General features: G+C 41.4%; 1 protein-coding gene across 2 annotated transcripts; it reads left to right on the top strand.

Annotated features, from left to right (window-relative positions):
• Positions 1–2,194: 2,194 nt before the first annotated feature.
• On the top strand, positions 2,195–22,167 carry PLAC8L1 (PLAC8 like 1). 2 transcript variants are annotated; one of them, XM_019833864.3, is made up of 4 exons: positions 2,195–3,186; positions 8,156–8,289; positions 20,639–20,775; positions 21,968–22,167. In XM_019833864.3, exons 1-4 carry the CDS (start codon positions 3,062–3,064, stop codon positions 22,046–22,048), a joined length of 477 nt encoding a protein of 158 aa, XP_019689423.1. In that variant the 5' UTR covers positions 2,195–3,061; the 3' UTR covers positions 22,049–22,167. The 2 variants fall into 2 exon arrangements, with proteins under 2 accessions (XP_019689423.1, XP_003981036.1); XM_003980987.5 differs by having other exon boundaries at positions 2,206–3,186; positions 21,908–22,167.
• Positions 22,168–22,592: the final 425 nt, after the last annotated feature.

Below are 22,592 nucleotides of genomic sequence, written 5' to 3'. Positions count from 1 at the left end.
TTGGCTCAGGCCATGATCTCACTGTTCTGAGATCGGGCCCGTGTCAACATGGAGTCTGCTTGGGATTGTCTCTCTCCCAGCTCTTCCCTCTCTCTCTACCCTTCCCCTGTTCTCTCCTTCTCTCAAAATAAATTAAAAAAAGGAAAAAAAAAAAGACTCAGAGGCCACCTAAGACTTGCAGCATCAATTAAGTTTTCTAATTGCCCACTATTAGGTTTACAGCTCGATTGGTTATAAGGTGGGAACACCTTCTTTAACTTCCAAAACCCCCCCCCCCCCAAAAAAAAAAAAACCCAACAGGCTAGGACGTGATCCTTGCTCCTAAGGGCTTAAGGAATGTACTGCATTTTCACTTTGGAGGAGCAGGTAGTATTTGTTCTTCTGTCCCTCATTCTCCTTATCCTGGGTCCTGTTTAGAGCTGTCCTGTGCAGTAGTTGAGCTACTAACCACGTGTGTCTAGAGTACTTGGAAGGTTGCTGGTCTGAACTGAGGTGTGCTGTAAAAGTGTAGAACATGCTTTCCATTTCACAGACTTAGTATGACAAAGAGAATATAACATGTCTCTGTAATAATTTCCTTTGATATCAATTACATGCTGAGACAATGCTTTGGGTAAATTGTGTTAAAAATACATTAAGGGACGCCTGGGTGGCTCAGTCAGTTAAGCATCCGACTCTGGGTTTCAGCTCAGGTCATGATCTGGCAGTTGGTGAGATCAAGCTCCAGGTAGGGCTCCGCCCTGACAGCATGGAACCTATTTGGGATTCTGTCTCCCTCTCTCTGCCCCTCCTCTGCTCGTGCTGTCTCTCTCTAAATAAATAAACTTAAAAATACATTGAAATTAATTTCATATTTTTTGTTTTTACTTTTTTAAAAACATGGCTACTAAGAAATGTAAAATTGCGTATGTGGCTTGCATTATATTTCTATTGGAGAGTGTGGTCTAGTAACTTGATGAAATTTAGGGTAAACATTACATCATATTGCATCATATCAAGTGGTACATAGGATGAGCTTGTTCCACTCTTAGTAATACTAAATTTGGTATTTTTCCAAACTCTCCATTATAAAGACACATTTTGATAACTTTCAGAACTTTCCATTTTAAAGGTATATATATTTTAAATCACTTCCAGAATTTTTGTTGTAATCATACTAAAAAAAAAAATAGCAACACTCAGAACTTTCCATTTTAAAGATAGATTTTGAGTATTTCTGGAACTCTCCAGTGTTAAGATATGTTATTTTCTTTTGCAATTAGAAATCTGTGGAGTGATATTTTGGCACCTTGGGAACATCCTGTTTCCATTCTTTTTTACCTAGTGGTTTTAGTACCCCTTGAAGATCCTTTCCTGAATAAGTTATGTTAGAAGCTGTTCAAAATGGTGATTTTTTAAATGCTATTATTTCTTTTTCATAAACAGTTGTCATTCTTCTGTAAAGAACCCTCCTTTTTCTTTTTTTCATTTTATTTTTTGGTGAACCAGTTATGTGGCATGTGGATTAGTCACTTCATATAATCGATGTTTGATTAGAAAAGTTAGGTACAAGTGAAATTTTTCTTTAATATAATTTATTGTCAAATTGGCTTACATACAACACCCAGTGCTCATCCCAACAGGTGCCCTCCTCAATGCCCATCACCCACGTTCCTGTCTTCCCCAGGCCCCATCCACCCTCAGTTTGTTCTCTGTATTTAAGAGTCTCTTATGGTTTGCCTCCCTCCCTCTCTGTAACTTTTTTTCCGCCTTCCCCTTCTCCTCTGGTCTACTGTTAAGTTTCTCAAGATCCACAGATGAGTGAAAACATATGGTATCTGTCTTCCTCTGACTGACTTATTTCACTTAGCATAACACCCTCCAGTTCCATCCATATTGCTACAAATGGCGTGATTTCATTCTTTCTCATTGCAGGCACATGTACCCCAATGTTTATAGCAGCACTTTCAACTGTAGCCAAATTATGGAAAGAGCCTAAATGTCCATCAACTGATGAATGGACAAGTGAAATTTTAAAATATGGAATCAGGGACACCTGGGTGGCTCAGTTGGTTAAACATCTGAGTTAGGCTCAGGCCATGATCTCACGGCTTGTGGGTTCGAGTCCCGTGTCGGGCTCCTTGCTGACAGCTTGGAGCCTGGAGCCTGCTTCAGATTCTGTGTCCCCCTCTCTCTCTGCCCCGCTCATGCTCTGTCTCTCTGTTTCTCAAAAATAAATAAACATTAAAAAATTTTTTTAAGTATAAAATATGGAATCAGCTTACATGTACAATGGTTGTTCACTGTTTAAAGGAACCTTATTGTAAGTCTTTTTTCGCAAAGCTAGTAATCACCCATTAATTTCTATCCTTACAAACTTTAATTTTCATGTATAACACATTTATTCAACAAATTATTGAATGCTTATTATGTTGCAGACACTGTGTTAAGCATTTAGAGTGGAGTGGTTAGCAGAAGAAGCGCGGCTGTCCTTCGTGGAGGATGCATCCTTCCAGATCAGGAGACAGAGTTGCCCAGAACTCAGTGAGTGAAGGCGAGTAGGAAGCTGTCTCTGCAGCATCTTGATTTGGGAGGTGTTATATAGGCTTTGCCTCACAACCCTGCTTAACAAATGCTTTGAAATTCAGAACCTGCAACAGTCATTCTCCATGGGTTTGATGAGAAGGGTATATAGCAGAGCTGGCAATTCCCTCCTGTTGTCTTTCTAATGTAACGCTGAACTATGATTGTAGACCTTTTCCCTCAACTGCACTTTTTTCTAATTTTCTTTTCTCTCTGGACATTTCCCCAGCATTGCTGGGGTCCACACCTCCATAAGGCATGTCTCAGAGGCTTACTTCGGAGACTCTTAAATACCCTGAACGTGGACATGTCCAGTTAGATGTGTACCTGTCTTTAAAGAAATAAGATGTCTGTTGTTACAGTGCTATGACCTCAGGTTCCAGAATATCAATGCAACATTCTTTAGAAGGGATGTTTCACTTTGGATTAAGTCTACGTTTGGAATCAGCCTATTGTCAAGGGGAGAAGGTTAATCCTGGTGACAGGAAAACACCCCACTATGAACTGTTTTGGAAATTACTTCTCTAGATTTCCTGAGGATGTTTCCTTACTCAACATACACTCACCTCTGTTGCTTTCACTCAGATCATCCGAAGATGAGCAACATTTTATTTCCAGCACGAGGTAGAGAGTTTGGTGATACCCTTTTCTCCAGGTTTTTCTCTTTGGGTAGCATGTCAAATCTCTCTCTCTCTCAATCTCTTTAACAATCAGTCTCTTCTTATAAGGATCCAGAGAGAAGAAAACTGGGCTTGAGAAGAAAGTAGTTGCTATCCTTTTCTATGGGTACTTGAAAAGGGACAACTGATGAGTTCCTTCAGGCCGCGCTTGGCTAGTGAAAAGAGAAGGGCTGGCTTGGGTGAAAGAGTGTCTCTTTACCCTTAAGTTACAGTGTCGAACCCCGACCAAGTGAAACTTTATTTCTGGTGGCTGCTAGTAATTTGTACCCTTTTGAAATAAAAACTCGAGGGCTTTGGCTTCAGTTAAATTTGAAGTAATCAAGGAGGCCTGAATGGAAGGTGGAATGAAACCTTAGAATTGCAAGTTTCATCAAGGGAGAGAGAGAGTGACAGGAAACCCCCTTCAGGCAGAAGCACCAGGCAAGTGGGGCCATGGCCTGGGGAATGCATTCTGCTTCGAGAAGAGGAGAAGGACAGAGTGAGGTCAGAAAGGGGGAAGGGTGTGCACCTTCAGTAGGAGCAGAGAACTGGAATGACTTGAGTCAGTGTCCTGCCTCCCACCAGATGAAGCCTCCCTCTGCTTCTGTCTCTTAGGGTGACCTCACTGCTTGCTTCTCCTGGGACTGTCCTGAGGTTCGCACTGGAAGTTCTCCATCCTGGGAAAACTGGGATGATGGGTCACCGTGGCTGAAGTTTTAGGTATTTGGGCAGCACACATGACACCTGGGAAACTGCCCCAGTTCTCTTCCCTCTGTTGTTTCTCAGAAAAGGGTACAGAATGCCCTCGGCTAAGTGCAGGATCACTAAGTGACAATAACAACAACCGCCATCAACTGCATGTCTACTATGTGCCAAGTGCCTGATCTTGTTTCATCCTCCAGGCAACTGGGGAGGTGAGATGTTTTTAATCCAGTTTTATGGAAGACAGGCCAGAGCTGAGGGCTCTGACAGGGTATGTTTTCTGAGGTCAAACAACTAGAAAGCAGCTGAGCCACATTTGAATTTTAGGGTGCCTGGGTCTAAAACCTGTCCTCTTCCACTAAATAAAGAACTTGCTCAATTTGATGGCAAATGGACCGCTGCTCTGATTTAGCAAAGCTCTGTGACCATCGGCCTCATCTTTTGTTTCCAAACTCTTTCCTGTTCTTAATGGTAGTCGAAGATTCCCCGGGATATGCGCGGAGCTCAGAGATGTGCAGGAAGCTACAGTAGGTGCTTTAGTCTGATACTTGTAGCAGCCCCTGATTAATTATTCAGTTTTTAAAGTACCTACTAAGTGCCTGGCACATAGAAGGTGCTCAGTGAAGGGAAGCTATGCTTGTTGTTTTAATTATGACACATGAGCTATAATCTTGAGCTGTAACTTTTTAGTGAATGCATATCAATTCAAGCATTTTAATATTAAAATCACCAAGGATTCAGGGTATTAAGACACTCAGTAATACACTTGCTGAATTCAGAATTAGGCAAACACACAAAAAACAACTTTTTTTTCCCCCACCACGGAGAAGGTGCTTGTTCTCTTTGCTGTTTGATTTGGAATAGAGGACAGCCTTCCTTGCCATCATAAAAGCTGTTACACACAGAATGCTGAGATGGAAGCAGAAATTGTTTTCTAGGGCTGAAAGCTGTAAATGGTTCGTTTCAGGGAAAAACCTAATCCAGAGGCTCAGGCCTATGAAATTCCTTTACTAATATCAGAGATAATTGGAAGCTCCCAGTATAAGGACAGAAGCCCCAAGTTGTGAGCGTCACATTGAGAGATAAATGCCTTGGCCTGTATAGAAGGATGTGGGGAGCTCTTAGGCCAGTCTCTGCTTTTATTTCCTCTTTCAACACCTGAGAGTTGTACATTTGCTAGAGAAGGAAACACAGTTAAGATCACATGATTTATAACTAGATTTGAGGAGGACTCAAAGAGACATGGGCATTCAGTTTGGTCCAGTTCAACAAATAACCAACCACATGGCCCTTAGGTGTCAAGGTCGTGTGCTGGATTCTGGGCTTATATGGAAAAGCAGGATGTCCCTGCTGACCCCAAGGAGCTCACACGGAGACGGAGGAAGTAATAATTAATTATAAAGGTGGTTTCCTCGGGGCCAATTTGAAATCTTCATGGTTGTCTTAATCTGCTTGGGCTTCCATATCACAATACCATAGACTGGGTGGTCTAGTGGACAGAGATGCATTTTCTCACAGTTCTGGAGACAGGAAGTCCAAGGGTAAGGTGCCAGCAAGCTCAGCTTCTGGGGAGGGCTCTCTACCTGGCTTGTATCCTTCTCGCTGGGTACTTAACGTGGGCTCTTGACATGGCACTTCTATCTGACTAGGATCCCACCCCTATTCCTCACTGAATCTTAATTACCTCCTAAAAGCCTTCTCCAAACAGTCACAGTGGGGCTAGGGCTTCAACATAGGACTTTGGGGGAACACAGTTCATATACCACAGGCCCTAACCCACATCATTAAAATGTTTTAAAATGTAACTCATACCATAGGTTATATCCACATCCACATTTTTTTTGTTGTTGTCCAGTAAGTGAAAGGATTTTTATAATTACTTCTGAAATTATTTGGCTAGCAGTAATTAATTCATTTTATGATTGGCACTTGTTTCTTAGTAATCATTCATACTTGGGATTTTCTGCAAAATGAGAATTCTAAATTGTTTCTCAGTGTAATGAAATATTTGTGGGTTTGTAAATTTGACGGTTAATGAGATCGGCATAATGCTAGATTTTTGTGTTTAGTTGAGCATTAACTAATTTTGCGGTCTGTCTTATAGTTTTTATATTTTGGAGCCACTATTTTTTTCCAGGTCTCAAATACTTTTGCAGGCTCTTGGAAAGTGTGTTAGCCTCTAAGCATTGCCTATAAATACCTAAGGGATAAAGGGGCTTCTAGCCAGGGAGCTCCTGACCTTAAGCTCTCTTCCAGGCTCTCATGCCTCTCCCAGCTCATGTCTCAAGGGCCCTGAAGACTGGCTGTGTTCCAACCGTCCTCTTCCCTGCCAGCCTACCTCCTATTCAGTGTTCCTTGCCATCTCTGTTACGTTGACATCACCACCCACCTAGTGGGAGACTCAGAGGTTCCTGCGGTCATCAGTGATCATCAGTGATCTCCATATCCACCTGTATCAGGTTTCAGGATGGTGTCAGGAAGACTGCATCGTATTGCCTGGCAACTCTGTTATGAGTACTGATTTCTGTACCTCATGTCTGGAGACCTGTGCTGTTGGCTTGGGGCGAGACTTGGGCATTTGTGTTTTTAGCAAGCTCATGTGCTTATTAAAAAGCACACCAGATTTGGGAAGGTGTGGACGTGGGTAGCGTTGGTGGAATGAAACAGAGATATAGATCTTAACAAGAACAGTGCACCCCCGTTGCATTTATTGCCCCAGTTTAGAGATTCTCAGAGGGCCCTTCTGCTGTTTCCAAGATGCCCTGAGGGTGTTGCCTTAAGGGTGCCCAGGAATGTTCCACTCTGGCCTCCAGGCTCTAGGTCCCAGGTGCTGAGCGTTGGTGACTAGTACCGCAACGACAGCTGTTACGGGAAGAAATTCTGCTCTCTTGTTTATTTTGTCTCAAGGATGAGGCAGGCTCTTTAATTCTTCACAGCACACCAGAGACAGGTACAAACTGTTAATGAGGCTTGCCAAAAGGGAAGCACAATCTAGAATAATTACTACCATGTACAGGCTCCCTCCTCTCCATCTGCCCCTTCTGTAAGGCTAGGTACAACTTAGCCTTCACTGTGGGGCTTGCCCCAGGTATCCCCATGGTAGGAGCTCAGGTCAAACTGTCTCCAGAAAGAGAAAGACGTTTTTCCACCTCACTTTTAAAGCCCATCCCCACCTGTTGGGATGAGCACTGGGTGTTGTATGGAAACCAATTTGACAATAAATTTCATATTAAAAAAAAAATAAAGCCCATCCCCTGGGCCCATATTTCCTACTTCAGAATGATAGAGTAGAATATCTATTCCCTTCAGTGAAAACGAACTCAAATTGTACTTTGTGGGCCCAGTAGGACAATCTTACAGTACTTTGATATCAAGACATCTTCTTTTTATTTTATTAAAATTGTTTTTAAGTTTATTTATATATTTTGAGAGAGAGAGCAAGCCGGGGAGGGACAGAGAGAGAGGGAGGGAGAGAATCCCAGCCAGGCTCCTTGCTGTCGGCATAGAACCGCATGTGGGGCTTGAACTCACGAACCTGAGTTGAACCTGATCAGACTTGAGCTGAAATCAAGAGTCAGACACTTAACCAACTGAGCCACCCAGGCGCCCCTCAAGACGTCTTCTGAAGTCTTGGTTGTTCACTTAAATGATACTGCATGTTCAACTTCCATAGCCTAGTCCCGATTTCCATGTCTGATTCCTTATTAATTTCTTCAACAAAGGCTCAAAACCCTTGGGGTGTATGTAGCCTCACTCAGGTCACCTTGTTACATACTCTCTGGGCATAGCAAACTAATTATATGTCCTTCATTTGACATAATAACCCTATGAGGTCATTTTTCTTTATCTCATATTTGGATAAACAGAAACAGGTTAAGCGACTTCACCAAGGTCACTTTTCCTGGAAGTGGCATGCTGGGATTTGAACTGAAGCCTCTTGGTTCCAAATTGTGAATTTAGCTATTAGGAAACACTGAGGAAATAGGCTGGGCATTAAGGTGGAGTGACAGGATCTGGAATAAGCATGCCATTAACAGAGATAGGGCACAGTCAGTGGAGAAGGAGTGATGAAGTAGGAGGGGAGTACATGGTGAGGAGTTTGGGCTATGAAGTAAGAACCACTTGGCATTCTTGGGTCCCTTTCTCCTCTTTATCACTCTGTCTTGGCTTAATGGTTATCCTTCTGAACCATTATCTTTGTTTTCAAGTTAATCACCATTTTGACTCTCCAGGAGCCATGCACCAGCCCAGGCCGTGACGAAGCAGCCTGTCTGGGGAGATACCAGCAGGACCACAATCATGATTGTCCAGACAGGTGGAGACTGGAGCACTGGCCTCTTCAGTGTCTGCAGGGACAAGAGAATTTGTATGTTTTTCCTGTTCATTTTGAGTTCTCCTTTACTATTTTCTTTCCCCAGGCATCAGATGGGTGCAAAAGCTACGTCAGGCACAAGGACAGAAATATAATGTTTTTAGAATAACTGGACTGATCTTCTAGTGACTCATATGCACTTATTGGCAGGAAAAATCCTGCTTTTCAGGGATGGGAATGCTTTTATAGAGTCAGTGGTGACTTCAGAGATTTTTTTTAAATGACAAAATTCACTGTTGGCAAAGATGCCTTAGTGGGCCCCCCCATCTGCTGCTGGTGGGAGTTTAAATTGGTATAACCTTCCTGCCGGATGGCTTAGCAATACATATAAAAAGAACCTCAAGTGTTACATAGTGTTTGACCCAGTAATTACATTTTTAGGCGTTTAGTCTAAGGAAATAAATCCACGTGCAAAGATTTAGCAACATTAAATTTCGCGGCATCAGATATCCCAGCAACAGTCTGGAACAACCTAAAATATTTGATGGGGGCATGCATACAAGGAATTATTATACAGCCATGAAAAGTCATGTCGTAGAATAACATTTAATGGGATGAAAGATGTCTTGGTATTTTTTAAGTTTAAGAAGCAGACTATAAAGCCAAGCATGATAGATACCATTTGTGGAAGGGTGGGGGCCATACTTGAAAAATGCCAGGCGGGATACAAATACAAAAGTTTATGACATGTCTCCAGATGGTAGGCTAATGAATCATTTTTATTTCCTTTTTTTTGCTTATCCCTTACTAGTATTTCTATGAGGAATGTGTGGTACTCTTATAAGAACAAGAATAATCACAAAAGAAGCCCCCTTTGTTGACTGAAATATTTTCATATGCTTGTTCAGCTATAAAGATGTACCAATAACACTGTCCACCAGCTATGTGATTTTCCTCTGGGAATGAAAGTTCAAAGCACATTGATTTCATTTTTATCTTAGGACATTCTGATGTGTCTCTGGTGCCACACGTCAGCATTCCCTTCCAGGTCCTACCTTTGCCCTAGGGAGCAACTCGGTCACAGGGTCTTTCTTGTATATGTTGGGGTGAGGTGTGTGTGGGGGTCCCTTTGTTGGATAAGCATTAGCTACTAATGTTGAAAATCCAACAGACCCTGGATCTAATATTTTGGAAGAATATGGCTTTCCGTGCCCATTGCAGGTTTCTGAGAAGGTCTGAATTTGTTTCTAAAGCCTCACAGAGTTGATCAATCAGCAATTGATCTCAGCCGTTTCGTGGTCCACATCCCTATTCAGCCGAGAGTCTTGCTGAGACCAAAGCTCTCCCACCATGTTTTGGTGCTCTGGTCATCCAGCCTTGAGCCCTTCACCGTCTGCCTGGGCCTCACAGAGGAAAGACTGCCCAGTACAAAACCTTGCCCTCCATCCTGTTCCTTTGTCCATCTGACCCAGAGCTCAGCAGGCTTCTTCCTGCCTCTGCTATCTGTGTGGACTTCTGACCAGATAATAATGGCAGCCATTCTCTGATTCTCTCAGCATTCTTCTTTGTTCTCTTCCAGATACTCTGACTTTGGCTGTCCCCCAGTACTGAGGTACAGAGAAGACAGAATAGCCATGTGGAGATATAGCATTGAATTGGGAAGTGGACCATTTTCCTTTCCTAGCTTGTAGGTGGTAGTTGGGGGACCACCAGTGCATTTTCTAGTAGGACAAAGCCTCAAATATACTGTAGTGGTGAGGAGAACATGATTATATGAGATAGACCTTGCCAGATAGAGATCTTAACTCTGCCTCTTACCGGCTATTTGGCCTTGAACAAATTCTCTGGAATTTGCCACCTCTAAAGTGAGGATAATAAAGGTGCTTACCTCAGGGGTTGTAGTTAAGATTAAAACATAATGTCTGGAACTTATAAACACTGCCTTGGAACTTAACTGAATCAGAGTTTTTTGGGTCGCATGCTATCGTTGAATAGTGCTTTCAAAATTCTTGTCTACCTACAGCTTCTGAATGTGACCTTATTTGGAAATAGGGTCTCTGCAATGTAGTCTAGTTAAAAAGAGGTTATAGTTGATTAGGGTGGAACCTAATCCAATGGCTGATGTTCTCATAAGAAGCAGGAAATTTGGACACAAACACTCAGAAGAGAAAGCCAGGGGAAGAACAGAGGCAGAGATTGGGGTAATGCATTCCCAAGCCAAAGAATGCCAAAGATTGCTAGCATCACCAAAAACTTGGAGAGAGGCATGGACCAGACTCTTCCTCCTGGAGGAGGAACTTCTGGAAAGAATTAATCCTGCTAACACCTTGATTTCATACTTCCAGCCTCCAGAATTCTCCAGTGAGAATAGTTAAAAAAATTTTTTTTTAATGTTTATTTATTTTTGAAGGAGAGAGACAGAGCATGAGCAGGGGAGAGGCAGAGAGAGAGGGTGACACAGAATCCAAAGCAGGCTCCAGGATCTGAGCTGTCAGCACAGAGCCCGACATGGAGCTTGAACTCATGGACCACGAGATTACGACCTGAGCCAAAGTCAGACGATTAACCGACCGAGCCACCCAGGCACCTGGAGAATAATTTCTTTTTAAAATTTTTATTTAAATTCCAGTGAGTTAACATACAGTGTAATATTAGTTTCATGTGTATCATATAGTGATCTAACAATTCCATACATCACCCAGTGCTCATCACAAGTGCATTCCTTAATCCCCATCACCTAGTTTACTCATCTCCCCACTCACTCACCCCTTCTCTAGTAACCATCAGTTTATGAGAGAATAATTTCTATCTCTTAAAGAGGCCCCGTTTGTGGTATTTTGTGATGGCAGTGCTAGGAAACTAATACACAAACATTGGACTTCATTAGAAGGCTTTGGGTAGCTTACAAAATAAAAAAATCAACTAAAAACTAAGCTCAGAACAGACAACCTGCATTATCAGGAGCTAGCCGACTGTCTGGTTAATTCCAAACATTTTGATCCCTTTGAGAATAAAAGGGATAAAAATTTCCTGTCTGAGAATTGATGAATCAGATGGAGTGGAATTTGCCGGGTTTAGGTCATTTGGAAGGGCAGTCCCATCAGTATTGCCCACAGTAATGAAGGGATAATTTCCCAAAATTATTGTCGGGTTACTGTTAACAGGAAATGTCCAACAAATACCCAATGAACTTAGTGAATCTAAGGTATTAATATTATCGTTCCTGTAAATTGTTACTATTCTCCGCTGTTTTGGGAGCAAAGAGTAGAGTCAGGAGATTCAACTGGCTGCTGCACCATGATTTGTACTTAATCCCAAGAGCACCTAAAAAGTTGGCTAAAGCAATGACCATCCTCATCATCCCCTCTGCCTTAAATGTTGCTTCACTGCTTAGCTCTGTTCTCCATGCTCATTAATGTTCCAACCAACTGCACTAGATCTCCTGAGGAGTCCTAGCCTGTTCGTTTGAGAGCCCATTCTGGGGGCAAGGTGAGAAGGGAGAAAATGCGGAGAAATAGAATATTCTTTACATTTTGGCATGATCCGTGGAGAAGAGGCCCAGAATATACAGTACAAGGTGCTCTTGAATGTTCTATGTTCCAGTTGTTATAACCTGGATGGGCCTCCATTTTATGACTGCACAGTGTGTCTCTAATCTGACTGTCTCAGAAGAAAACTTAAAGATAATATCACTTTCCACCCTCGTTCACTGCACTGTGATTCCCAGGACATGGGTGGAGTAAGAGGGCTATGCATCCTGGGTTTCTTTTCTTCGTTGTTAAAAAGGGCTACTTTATCCACAGAATTCCGATTCGAGCAAACCACTGTGAAAATAGTTAACAAACTTGGGAACAAAAAGGAGAGCTGCTTTCCATGACCTTGTCCTGCCAGATTCCCATCCTGGGACAGTTTTCCATTGAATTTTGAGAATTATTGCTACAATTTGTCCTCCATTAGACAAAGGGTACATTATGAACAGCAATGATTTCCATTTCTTTTTGACATTTTGCTTCTTCATTTTATTGCAATTACTTTTTTTTTTTAAATGGCCTCTCTCTCCCCACCTTGGTGCTTTTATGTGAATTCGCAGTGCGCTGCGATTGGCAAATGGGTGCTTCTGCGTTCTTGAAGATGGGGTTTCTGAAAGCTCAGCTGTGAAGATAAAGTTGAGGGGAAATGCATGGCTGCTAAATGGCATTGTGAGTAGAAGGTGAGGTGTCCCAGCGTTGGGAATGTTTGTGATGTTGCCCCAGAGAAGGTTTATATAGAAGGTGTAATCAACATTGGTTTGTCATTCAACCCCTGTTTACTGAGCTCCTACCTGTGTGCAGACAGATGGTGGGTGTTACAGATGTAATAGTGAATAAGACGGAGATGGTTTTGCAGATAGACAATAAGCATGTAAATCAATAAACAAAAGCATGGCAGTTGTGATAAGTGCCATGAAGGAACTAAATAGGGTGCTGTGGAAGGAATCCATAGCGGAGTGGGGTCAAGGATGGCCTCTTCGAGGAACTGACTTAAGCTGATTCCTGAAAGATGGGAAGAAAGCAGCTACTCAGGCAACCTCCCTGTGGAGGGCACCATAAGCACCAGGGGGTAAAGAACTTGGTGCAACTGGTAACCATCAGATGCCCAAGATGGGGAGAATGAAGAGGGCCAGGATTTTTGTGCCCTAGAAGAGGAAAAGGCATTGAAAAGCCTTCAGCCTGGGATTTGTGTCCCTGAACTGTATCTTGGGTAAACCATACACTCCCTGAAGGCAGGGACCACTGTTGTCTCGCTTACCACTCCGGTGCCCAGCAGAGCACCTGGCCCACAGGAGGCACGAAGAACTATTTCCCGGACATTCCATCAATGAATGAATCTTAACCTGTATTCTCAATTCTTTCTTTCTTGCCCTTCATTGAAAGAATAATAAATCCTCTGAGTTGGAAGGGCTGTTGGAGTCAGCTGGTCTGGCCCCTCACCTGCTTGGTTAAATCTCCTCTGCATTATGCCTGGCGAGAAGAACCTGACAAGTTTGGCTTTCTGATCATTTCCAGGAAGGAGGGCTTCTCTCCTTTGGAGCCAACTCAGTGCTTTGAAGGAAAAAAAGAAAAGAAAGGGAAAAAAAAGAGAATATTTTGAATAGGTTTGCCTGCACATGATGCAAAATTCAAAAGTACCTATGCCTTTGATATATTTGCCATCTGTCCACCCAGTTTCCACCAGAGGCACCTGCTCTTACTTGAGGCCAGGTAGAGTCTATATGCTTGTAAAGATATAAAATAGTTTTAAATGAAAATAGATTAATCTTTTTGTTATAAAGCTATCATGTAATCATCATAAAAAAGGAAAACACACAAGGCTTATAAATGAAAAAAGCAGGATCCTGTAATCCCAGCTGTCAGAGATAATCATTGTTAATATTTTGGTATCTGTCCTTCCAGAAGTTTTGCTGAATGTGTCTGTGTATAATTTCCACAAATAGTAGAATTGTAAACACACACCGTTCTGCACCTTTGTTTTCAATTTAACGGTATATCCAGGGTATCAGACCATATCGGCACTTCTGGAGCTAATATTTTAAATTGCTGCATAGATTCTCTTGTATGAATGTACCATGATTTATTTATCCAGAAATCCCCATTGGTGCACCTTCATGGGACCTCCAGACTTTTTGCTATTCACACCAATGCTCCGTGAATGTCTTCGTACAGATGTCACTTTTGCATGTGTGTGAGTTTACCTGTTGGATAATTGCTGAGGAATAAACCTGCTGGCCAAATAGTATGTTCCATTTTAAATCTTGATAGTTGCTGCGAACTGAGTCTCCATTTGGAAGTTGTACTAATGTACACTCCCGCCCACATTGTATGAGTGTGCCCCATTTCTTTTTTGAGCATCTCTTACTGTTAGATGGTTCTGACTTTTTGTAATAATTGATCTGAGCTATTGCTTCGCTGCAGCTTCCCCCCACCTTCCCTACCTTTGCTCTCTGGGGCTCCACACTCCGGTTTTGTGTAGGCTTTTTCTTTTTATCTTGCTTCCCCTGTGAGTTAGGAGGATGAATAACGAACCACATTTCGTGCATGAGGGTGGAGCCCATCTAGGAGGACAAGCCAGGAACGTTTAAGCTGTGGGTGCTTACGTAACTACCAGGCCTTTGGGTGTAACATAAGAAGAAGAGGCCAAATTTATGGTTCAAATCCCCTTTTGAGCCTGAGCTCCTTTAAACAATACATATATATAAAACAATACATTTTTACATATATGTATATACACAACACGTGAGTGTGTTCACCTTATAAAAAAAATGGAACATTACAGAACAGGAAACTATGTCTCCTCTTTTTTATTAAATCAGTTTGGAGGGTTTCCTTCCAGATATTTTTCTCTATTTATATATGTATCCATGAGTAGTATATACTATTGTTTTGTAACTCTTTAAACAAAGTATCAATAGTATTACGCTGTACATATCATAATGAACTTTGATTTTTAAAATTTTTATTTTATTTTTATTTATTTTTGAGACAGAGACAGAGCGTGAGTGGGGGAGGGACAGAAAGAGAGGGAGACACAGAATCCGAGGAGGCTCCAGGCTCTGAGGTGTCAGCACAGAGCCTGATGCAGGGCTTGAACCCACGAACTGTGAGACCATGACCTGGGCCAAAGTCGGCTCAATCGACTAAGCCATCCAGGTACCCCCACTTTTATTTTTCTTAACTCAAAATATGTCTTAGAGATTTAACTCTGTTGGTTCTGAATCTTCCACTGAACTCTTAATTATTCCATAGTAGGATTTATACCATCATGGCCTATTTACACTCTCATCTATTAGTGCACATTTAAGTTTTAAATTTCAAGCTGCAGATAATGCTGCAGTGGACATCCCTGTGTTCCCTCTTTGTGTGCACGTGTAAACATTACTCTAGCGTAGATACCCCTAAGTAGAATTACAAGATCCTAGAGTGCTTAAAATTTTACTAGTTTCACCCAATTGCCTTCCAAAGTGATTGTGCCCATTCCTGCTTCCAGTGGGTCCCTGTTCTCTATGGTTCTCAGCAATTTACAAATTTAGAAACATTTGGCATGCTTATGGGTTTCCAATCTGTCTTAACATGTATTTCATTGATTACTACCAACAATGAGTAGCTTTTCGTGTCTTGTTATTGGCTGTTTGTGTTTCCTCTTTGGTGAATTACTTGCTCATGTCCTGTGCCCATTTTCTTCCTTCCTTTCTCCCTTCCTTTCTCTTTCTTTCTTTCTTTCTTTCTTTCTTTCTTTCTTTCTTTCTTTCTTTCTTTCTTTCTTTCTTTCTTTCTTTTTCTTCTTCTTCTTCTTCTTCTTCTTCTTCTTCTTCTTCTTCTTCTTTGTTTAGTTCTTTATCTATTGATGGGTAGGAGTTCTTTGCATGTTCTGGATACTCACCCTTGGCCTGTGATGTATGTTGCAAAATTTTCTCCTACAGACTCTGTGGGACAGGGTTCCATCTTCCCACCTCAAGGTGTGAGCCAAGAGTGTGTGTCCTGCTCATTCCATCACACTGGAGCAGTAACATCTGACAAAAAGGAACTTTCCTAAAGTTGCATGGTGTAAGAGTGTTGCACAGGAATAAATACAAAGTAGTGGTAGTAAGGGTGCTGTCTTGGAGCAACAAGCACTGTGGCAAACTATGTACACAAAACATGAGGACAAAGTGTAGTGGTTAAACCCCAAAGTGTAGTGGTTAAAACTTTGGGGCCAGACTGCCTGAGTTCAAATCAGGCCTGTGCTCTTTCCCTTTTTTTTTTTTAAGTTTATTTATTTATTTTGACAGAGAGAGGGAGGGAGAGAGCATGGGCAAGGAATGAGTATAGAGAGAGGAAGAGAGTGAATCCTAAGCAGGTTCTGTGCTGACAGCATGGAGCCCAGTGCAGGGCTCGATCTCACAAACCGTGAGATCATGACCCCATGATATCATGACCTGAGCCAAAATCCAGAGCTGGATGCTTAACAGACTGTGCCACCCAGGTACCCCTGTCTATTCCTAATAAATGTATGGACTTGGGTGAATTACTTTTTTTTTTCTTTTCAAATTTTTATTTAAATTCTAGTTAGTTAACATATAGTGCAATATTGGTTTCAGGAGTAGAGTTCAGTGCTCATCCAAACAAGTGCCTTCTTTAATGCCTATCAGCCATCTAGCCCCTCCCTCACCCACCTCCTTCCATCAACCCTAGTTTGTCCTCTATCATTAGGAGTCTCTTACGGTGTTTTGTTTCTTAAATTCTACATATGAGTGAAATCATATGGTATTTGTCTCTCCCTGACTAAATTATTTTGCTTAGCATAATACACTCTAGCTCCATCCACATTGTTGCAAATGGCAAGATTTCATTCTTTTTGATGGCCGAATACTATTTCATTGTGTGTGTGTGTGTGTGTGTGTGTGTGTGTGTGTGTGTGTGTGTGTGTGTATCAACCACATCTTCTTTATCATTTCATAAGCTGATGGAAATTTGGGTTCTTTCCATACTTTGGCCATTGTTGATAATGCTGCCATAAACATTGGGATGCATGTACCCCTTTGAATCTGTACTTTTGTATCCTTTGGGTAAATACATAGGAGTGCAATTGCTGCGTTATAAGGTAGTTCTATTTTAAACTTGATGAGGAAGCTCCACACGGTTCTCCAGAGTGACTGCACTAGTGTACCTTCCCACCAACAGTGCAACAGGTCTCCCCTCTCTCTGCATCTTTGCCAACACCTGTTGTTTCTTGTCTTGTTAATTTTAGCCATCTGACAGGTGTGAGGTGGTATCTCATCATGGTTTTGATTTGTATTTCCCTGATGATGGGTGATGTTGAACATCTTTTTATGTGTCTATTGGCCATCTGGATGTCCTCTTTGGAAGAGTGTCTGTTCATGTCCTCTTCTTCACTTCCCATTTCTTCGGTGGATTATTTGTTTTTTTGGGCGTTGAGTTTCCTAAGTTCTTTATAGATTTTGGATACTAACCCTGTATCAGCTATATCATTTGCAAATATCTTCTCCCATCCAGTAGGCTACTTTTTAGTTTTGTTAATTGTTTCCTTTGCTGTGAAGAAACTTTTTATCTTGACTAAGTCCCAATAGTTCATTTTTACTTTTGGTTCCCTTGCCTCTGGCAACATGTCTAGTAAGAAGTTGCTCTGGCCGATGTCAAAGAGGTTGCTGCCTGTGTTCTCCTCTAGGATTTTGATAGTTTTCTGTCTCACATTTAGGTCTTTCATCCATTTTGAATTTATTTTTAAATATGGTATAAGACAGTGGTTCAGTTTCATTCTTCTGCATGTTGCTGTCCGGTTTTCCCAACACCATTTGTCGAAGAGACTGTCTTTTTCCCATTGGACATTCTTTCCTGCTTTGTTGAAGATGAATTGATCCTATATAGCTATGAGTCCATTTCTGGGTTTTCTATTCTGTTCCACTAATCTATGTGTTGGTTTTTGTGCCCGTACCATACTGTCTTGATGACTACAGCTTTGTAATATAGCTTGAAGTCTAGAATCATCATGTATCCAGTTTTACTTTTCTTTTTCAGGATTGCTTCAGATATCTAGGGTCTTTTAGGATTGTTTGGTCTAGCTCTGTGAAAAGTGCTGGTGGTATTTTGATAGAGATTGCATTGAATGTGTAGATGGCTTTGGTAGTATACACATTTTAACAGCGTTTGTTCTTCCAATCCATGAGCATGGGATGTTTTTCCATTTCTTTATGTCCTCTTCATGTTCTTTCATAAGTGCTTATAGTTTTCAGAGTACATATCTTTCATCTCTTTGGTTAGGTTTATTCCTAGGCATCTTACAGTTTTTGGTGCAATTGTAAATGGGATCAATTCCTTGATTTATCTTTCTGCTGCTTCATTATTGGTGTATAGAAATGCAACTGATTTCTATATGTCGATTTTTATATCCTGTGACTTTGCTGAATTCACATATTAGTTCGAGCAATTTTTTAGTGAAGTCTTTCAGGTGTTCTACATACAGTAATATATCATCTGCAAATAGTGAAAGTGTCACTTCTTCCTTGCCAATTTAGATGCCTTTTATTTCTTTTGGTTTGATTGCTGAAGCTAAGACTTCCAGTATGATGTTAAATAGTAATAGTGAGAGTGGACATCCCTGTCTTGTTCCTGACCACAGGGGAAAGGCTCTCAGTTTTTCCCCATTGAGGATGATATTAGCTGTGAGTCTTTCATATATGGCCTTTATGATGTTGACGTATGTTCTATCTTTCCTTACTTTGCTGAGGGTTTTTATCAAGAATGGATGCTGTATTTTGTCAAATGCTTTTTCTGCATCTATTGACAGGATTATATGGTTCTAATCCTTTCTTTTATTAATGTGGTATATAATATTGATTGATTTGTGAATATTAAACCGCTTGGGTGAATTACTTAAGTCCTCTTGCCATCAGTTTGCTTATCTATTAAAATGGATATAATAAGAGTATCTATATTATAGGATTATTGTGAATATTAAGTGAGTTAATGAATGCAAAGTATTTTTAGCAAAGTGTGGCACATGGTGAGGTCTAATATTAGCTATTACATAATAAGAATTTGGCTTTCATATTGTTTTTGATCATATCTGTCTTGTGTACTGAGGTAATTGGATGTGTGTTTTGTTCTGTTGCCTTCAGCATCGAGTACTGCACCCTAATGAACACTTAGACAACATGATTATATGATGGAAAGGATTAAAAATAAAAATAACAGCATGTATTTTTTAAAAAGACTTAATAGTCACAAAGATAAGGTATAGGAATTCCAATGGAGAAAAGAGCTTCTTTACAATATATTTACTGAGGATGGTGGGCATTTCTCTTTTCCAATTAAAGTGGTACAGCTTGGGCAATTGTGTAAACACAATTTATTATTCACTTAGTTTGCCAGCTTTATAATTATACAATTTTGATTAATTTTTTATTTGCAGGCATTTACACTATTTCATAATCCATGCATAAAATGAGATTTGATTGATTTTTTTTTTTTAATGTGCCATTGATTTCCAAGTCTCCTAATTCAGGGTTGCATACAATGTGACTACTGTGAACTCACAGTAAGTTTACTGGGCCATCTGTCCTCTGGCCTGTTCATGCCAGGGGTCAGTGCTCAGTGGGGCCCTCTGATTTTTTTAAAAAAATTATTTATTTATTTTGAGAGAGAGAGAGAGAAGAGCACGCAGATGTGTGAGCTGTGGTGGAACAGAGAGACAGGGAGAGAATTCCAAGCAGGCTCCATGCTGTCACCATAGAGCCTGATGCAGGGCTCGAATCCACATGATCTGATCATGATCAGATCACGATCTGAGCTGAAACCAAGAGTCAGATACTTAACGGACTGAGCCACCCAGGTGCTCCTGTGCATTTTCTTGTGTATAAATTATGTCTGAATAACATTTATTACATACATGCTTTAAAGGTTATGACTAGCTTTTTGGTATTTAATTGTTTGGTATTATTACTGCTATTTTTTGCTGTTTCATAGTCCTAATTATTTGTATTCTTCAAGGTCGTCCTCTTTTGCGATGCTGGATGACTTAACATCTTAACTGTATATCTGGGATTCTTAACCTGCAGTTCAGTGGATCCTTGGACCCCACAAAACTGAATCACAATTTTGCATGTCTGGGTATCCTTCTTTTCCCTTGAGGAGTGACTTCACAGTTATCATCATATTCTTAAAAGGGTCTGTGACCCAAAACATATTTAAAACAGAACCTCTGCATTAGATGTTTCATGCAGAATATGTAGGAAACAGTATCAGGAGTTAAAGATCAGTGGCTGAATAAATGAGAGACTGTTTCCAGTTGATGCTAAAGGAACCAAGCCTCTAATAGTTTACAGATTAAAACTGGCAGATGTCGGTGGCTCCATGAAACTAGCAAAAATTAGAGTAACCTTCTGGCCTGAGAAATAGAATACAGTCCTGATGAGAACAGCAGACAGAATCCATGCAGCATAAAAGATCTTTCAATCACATTGACAGAAAAAGGTGCCTGTTATTCAAAAGTATCGTATACTGGGTCTATTTTAAATATTGAAAATAGATAGATGAACATAATAGAAGCAACAGCTACAATTCAACTGTAAAAAATTATTTAATGCTTTTCTCTTGACAGGAAAAAACAATTACCATCATGAACGCTAACAGAATTGTATCAGGTTCAGCTTTGCCAGTGTTTAACAAAAGAAGACAATTTTGATGTGGCTCAGTTATGGCAATTTTCATACACTGAGTTTTGACAATTGGTTATTCATTCTCAGTCCCTGATTGCAGGGAGGCAGTGTAGCATTAAATTGATGGCACGGGGTTGTAAATGCTCTTTGAGATGTGGAGTTGCTCTGAGCACATCTGAGAACCTTGGTTTTCTTTTATGTGGTTATTGACAGGTTTCTGTGGTCTGTTTTGTCCAATGTGCCTCGAGTGTGACATCGCCAGGCATCACGGAGAGTGCCTTTGTTGGCCATTGTTACCTGGGTCCACCTTTGCACTGAGAGTTGGCACCAGAGAGAGACATAAAATACGGGTAAGTGTGTTTGAAAGTATATGTGAACTTGGATCTCTATAAGAACCTGGATGTCTTTCAAACCTGCGAGTTTCAAAAAAAAAAAAAAAAGGTCTGGATGAGGATGCTTAAAAACACCACACTTAGTGGAAGACTTTGGGAAAGGAAAGGGAAGAAATTTCTGATTTCATTCATTACGAGGATGTATGTTAACCAAAATGCCACATTATGAAGGGTACTTCAAGTGGCACCTATTATAATGCTGATTACCAGTCACTGGGCTACTTCTGTTTCTCTTTCTCTTACTGCATCAAGAGAAGATGATGGGTAGAATCGCACCAAATTTGGAGGATATACTTGGGATGGTCTGACTTCAAATGAAGACTATGTGGCATATGCAGAATTCGCTTTGGGGGTTCCTGGGGGATGCTTCAGAGTCCGTCAATTTCTAGGGCAGCTGAGACTGAGGCACAGTGAGAGACTGAGCCCAGACAGATCAGACCGACCAAGATGTGGACAGTTAAAGATAAAAAAGACATCTCCTTATATATTCATGTGGAATGATCCCTAAAATACATTTTGAAGTGAAAAAAAAAGTACAAGGCACAGAAGTACGCAACTATTTACATAAAAGGACTCTATATATACTTGTGTAGACACTGAATTTATGTGGAAGTGCATATAAAAACCTGCCAACAAAAGTTACCCCCAGGCAAGTTCACTGGGTGGCTGGGGACAGCTGTGGAGGAGGATGTTCTTTTTACTTCCTGTGCCTTCTTACTGTGAGAATTTTGAACCATATGTACTTATTACCCACTCCAAAGAAATAAATAATTATACGTATTAAGTCCTAACAGAAAAAAAAAAAAAATGACACGGACAGAGAAGTCAGTGGCTTCCAGTATGAAGTCTGTATCAGAAGCCCTAAGTAAGGACCGGTCTCTGAAGTGCAAGGATGGATAAGTGGTTGAGCTGCTTGGCACTTGGGTATCCTAGTGGGTCAGTGTCCCTGGGCATGGATTTAGGATATTGACTTGGTGGATCTTGGAAGCCATGGATGGGCTAGGCCTTCAGGAAATATCGCAGAGGCCCCTGGGTAATGGTCATGAGTCTGTGTGGTTGGGCCACAACGGAGACTTGGGTCTCACCCTAGGGCACACTGTGTGAGGACTGGCTGGTGGTGCACTGCTGTTGGCCCTTTTCCATCTGTCAGGTGGCCCGGGAACTCAAGATGAGGGCCTCCCAACTCTACGAAATCTGTGCAGCTCCGTCAACCAAGGACAGCTTTATCTGACAGAGCCAGAAAACTCTTCCTCCTCACCACCGCCCCCACCCTGCCCTCCTCTCAAAGCCCTCTTAGAAGAGAGAGTTCTTTTCACTGAAATAATATGAAAATAAAGGATTTCTCCCCTACTATCTTTCCTGTTGTTCTCTCTTTACATGCGCCTCCGGGGAAGTCTCTCTGTCATTTGTCTGGGTTTGCTCTTCCAGCCTCGCCACATAAGGCAACTTCCAGAGGTGAGTCTGTGCCTTCCACACCCGCCTGGAGTTTGAGAAGGTGGCATTTCCCCCCGGTCTTCCTTCTACCATCCTTTCAGGGGAAGCTTTCTTTTGCTTACCCCCTGTTCCCAGAGCGCCAGCAGTGGGGCAGGAGATGGTTAATCTTAGCACCTGGACTGGACGCTGTCACTAAAGCAGAGAAGCATTGTCTCTCCCTTGTCCTGACCCCTTCAGTCCCCACGGTGCAAAGGAGACCGTCTCAGGTTGTTGCTGCTCTTCAACGCCTCCCCACCACCGGCAGATCTTTGGCCTCAGGCTTGAAGTTTTAGGTGGGCAAC

The sequence above is a fragment of the Felis catus genome, chromosome A1 (genome assembly GCF_018350175.1).
Source record: "Felis catus isolate Fca126 chromosome A1, F.catus_Fca126_mat1.0, whole genome shotgun sequence".
Lineage (NCBI taxonomy): Eukaryota > Metazoa > Chordata > Mammalia > Carnivora > Felidae > Felis > Felis catus.
This window is presented reverse-complemented; position numbering and strand designations above follow the sequence as displayed.

Bases quoted from the DNA above. Each gene is read 5' to 3' on its own strand.
- PLAC8L1 (XM_003980987.5), top strand. From the start codon at position 3,062: ATGAACTGTTTTGGAAATTACTTCTCTAGATTTCCTGAGGATGTTTCC. The intron at 3,187-8,155 runs GTAGAGAGTTTG...TTGACTCTCCAG, and splicing joins CATTTTATTTCCAGCACGAG to GAGCCATGCACCAGCCCAGG. The intron at 20,776-21,907 runs GTAAGTGTGTTT...GTCTCACCCTAG, and splicing joins GAGAGAGACATAAAATACGG to GGCACACTGTGTGAGGACTG.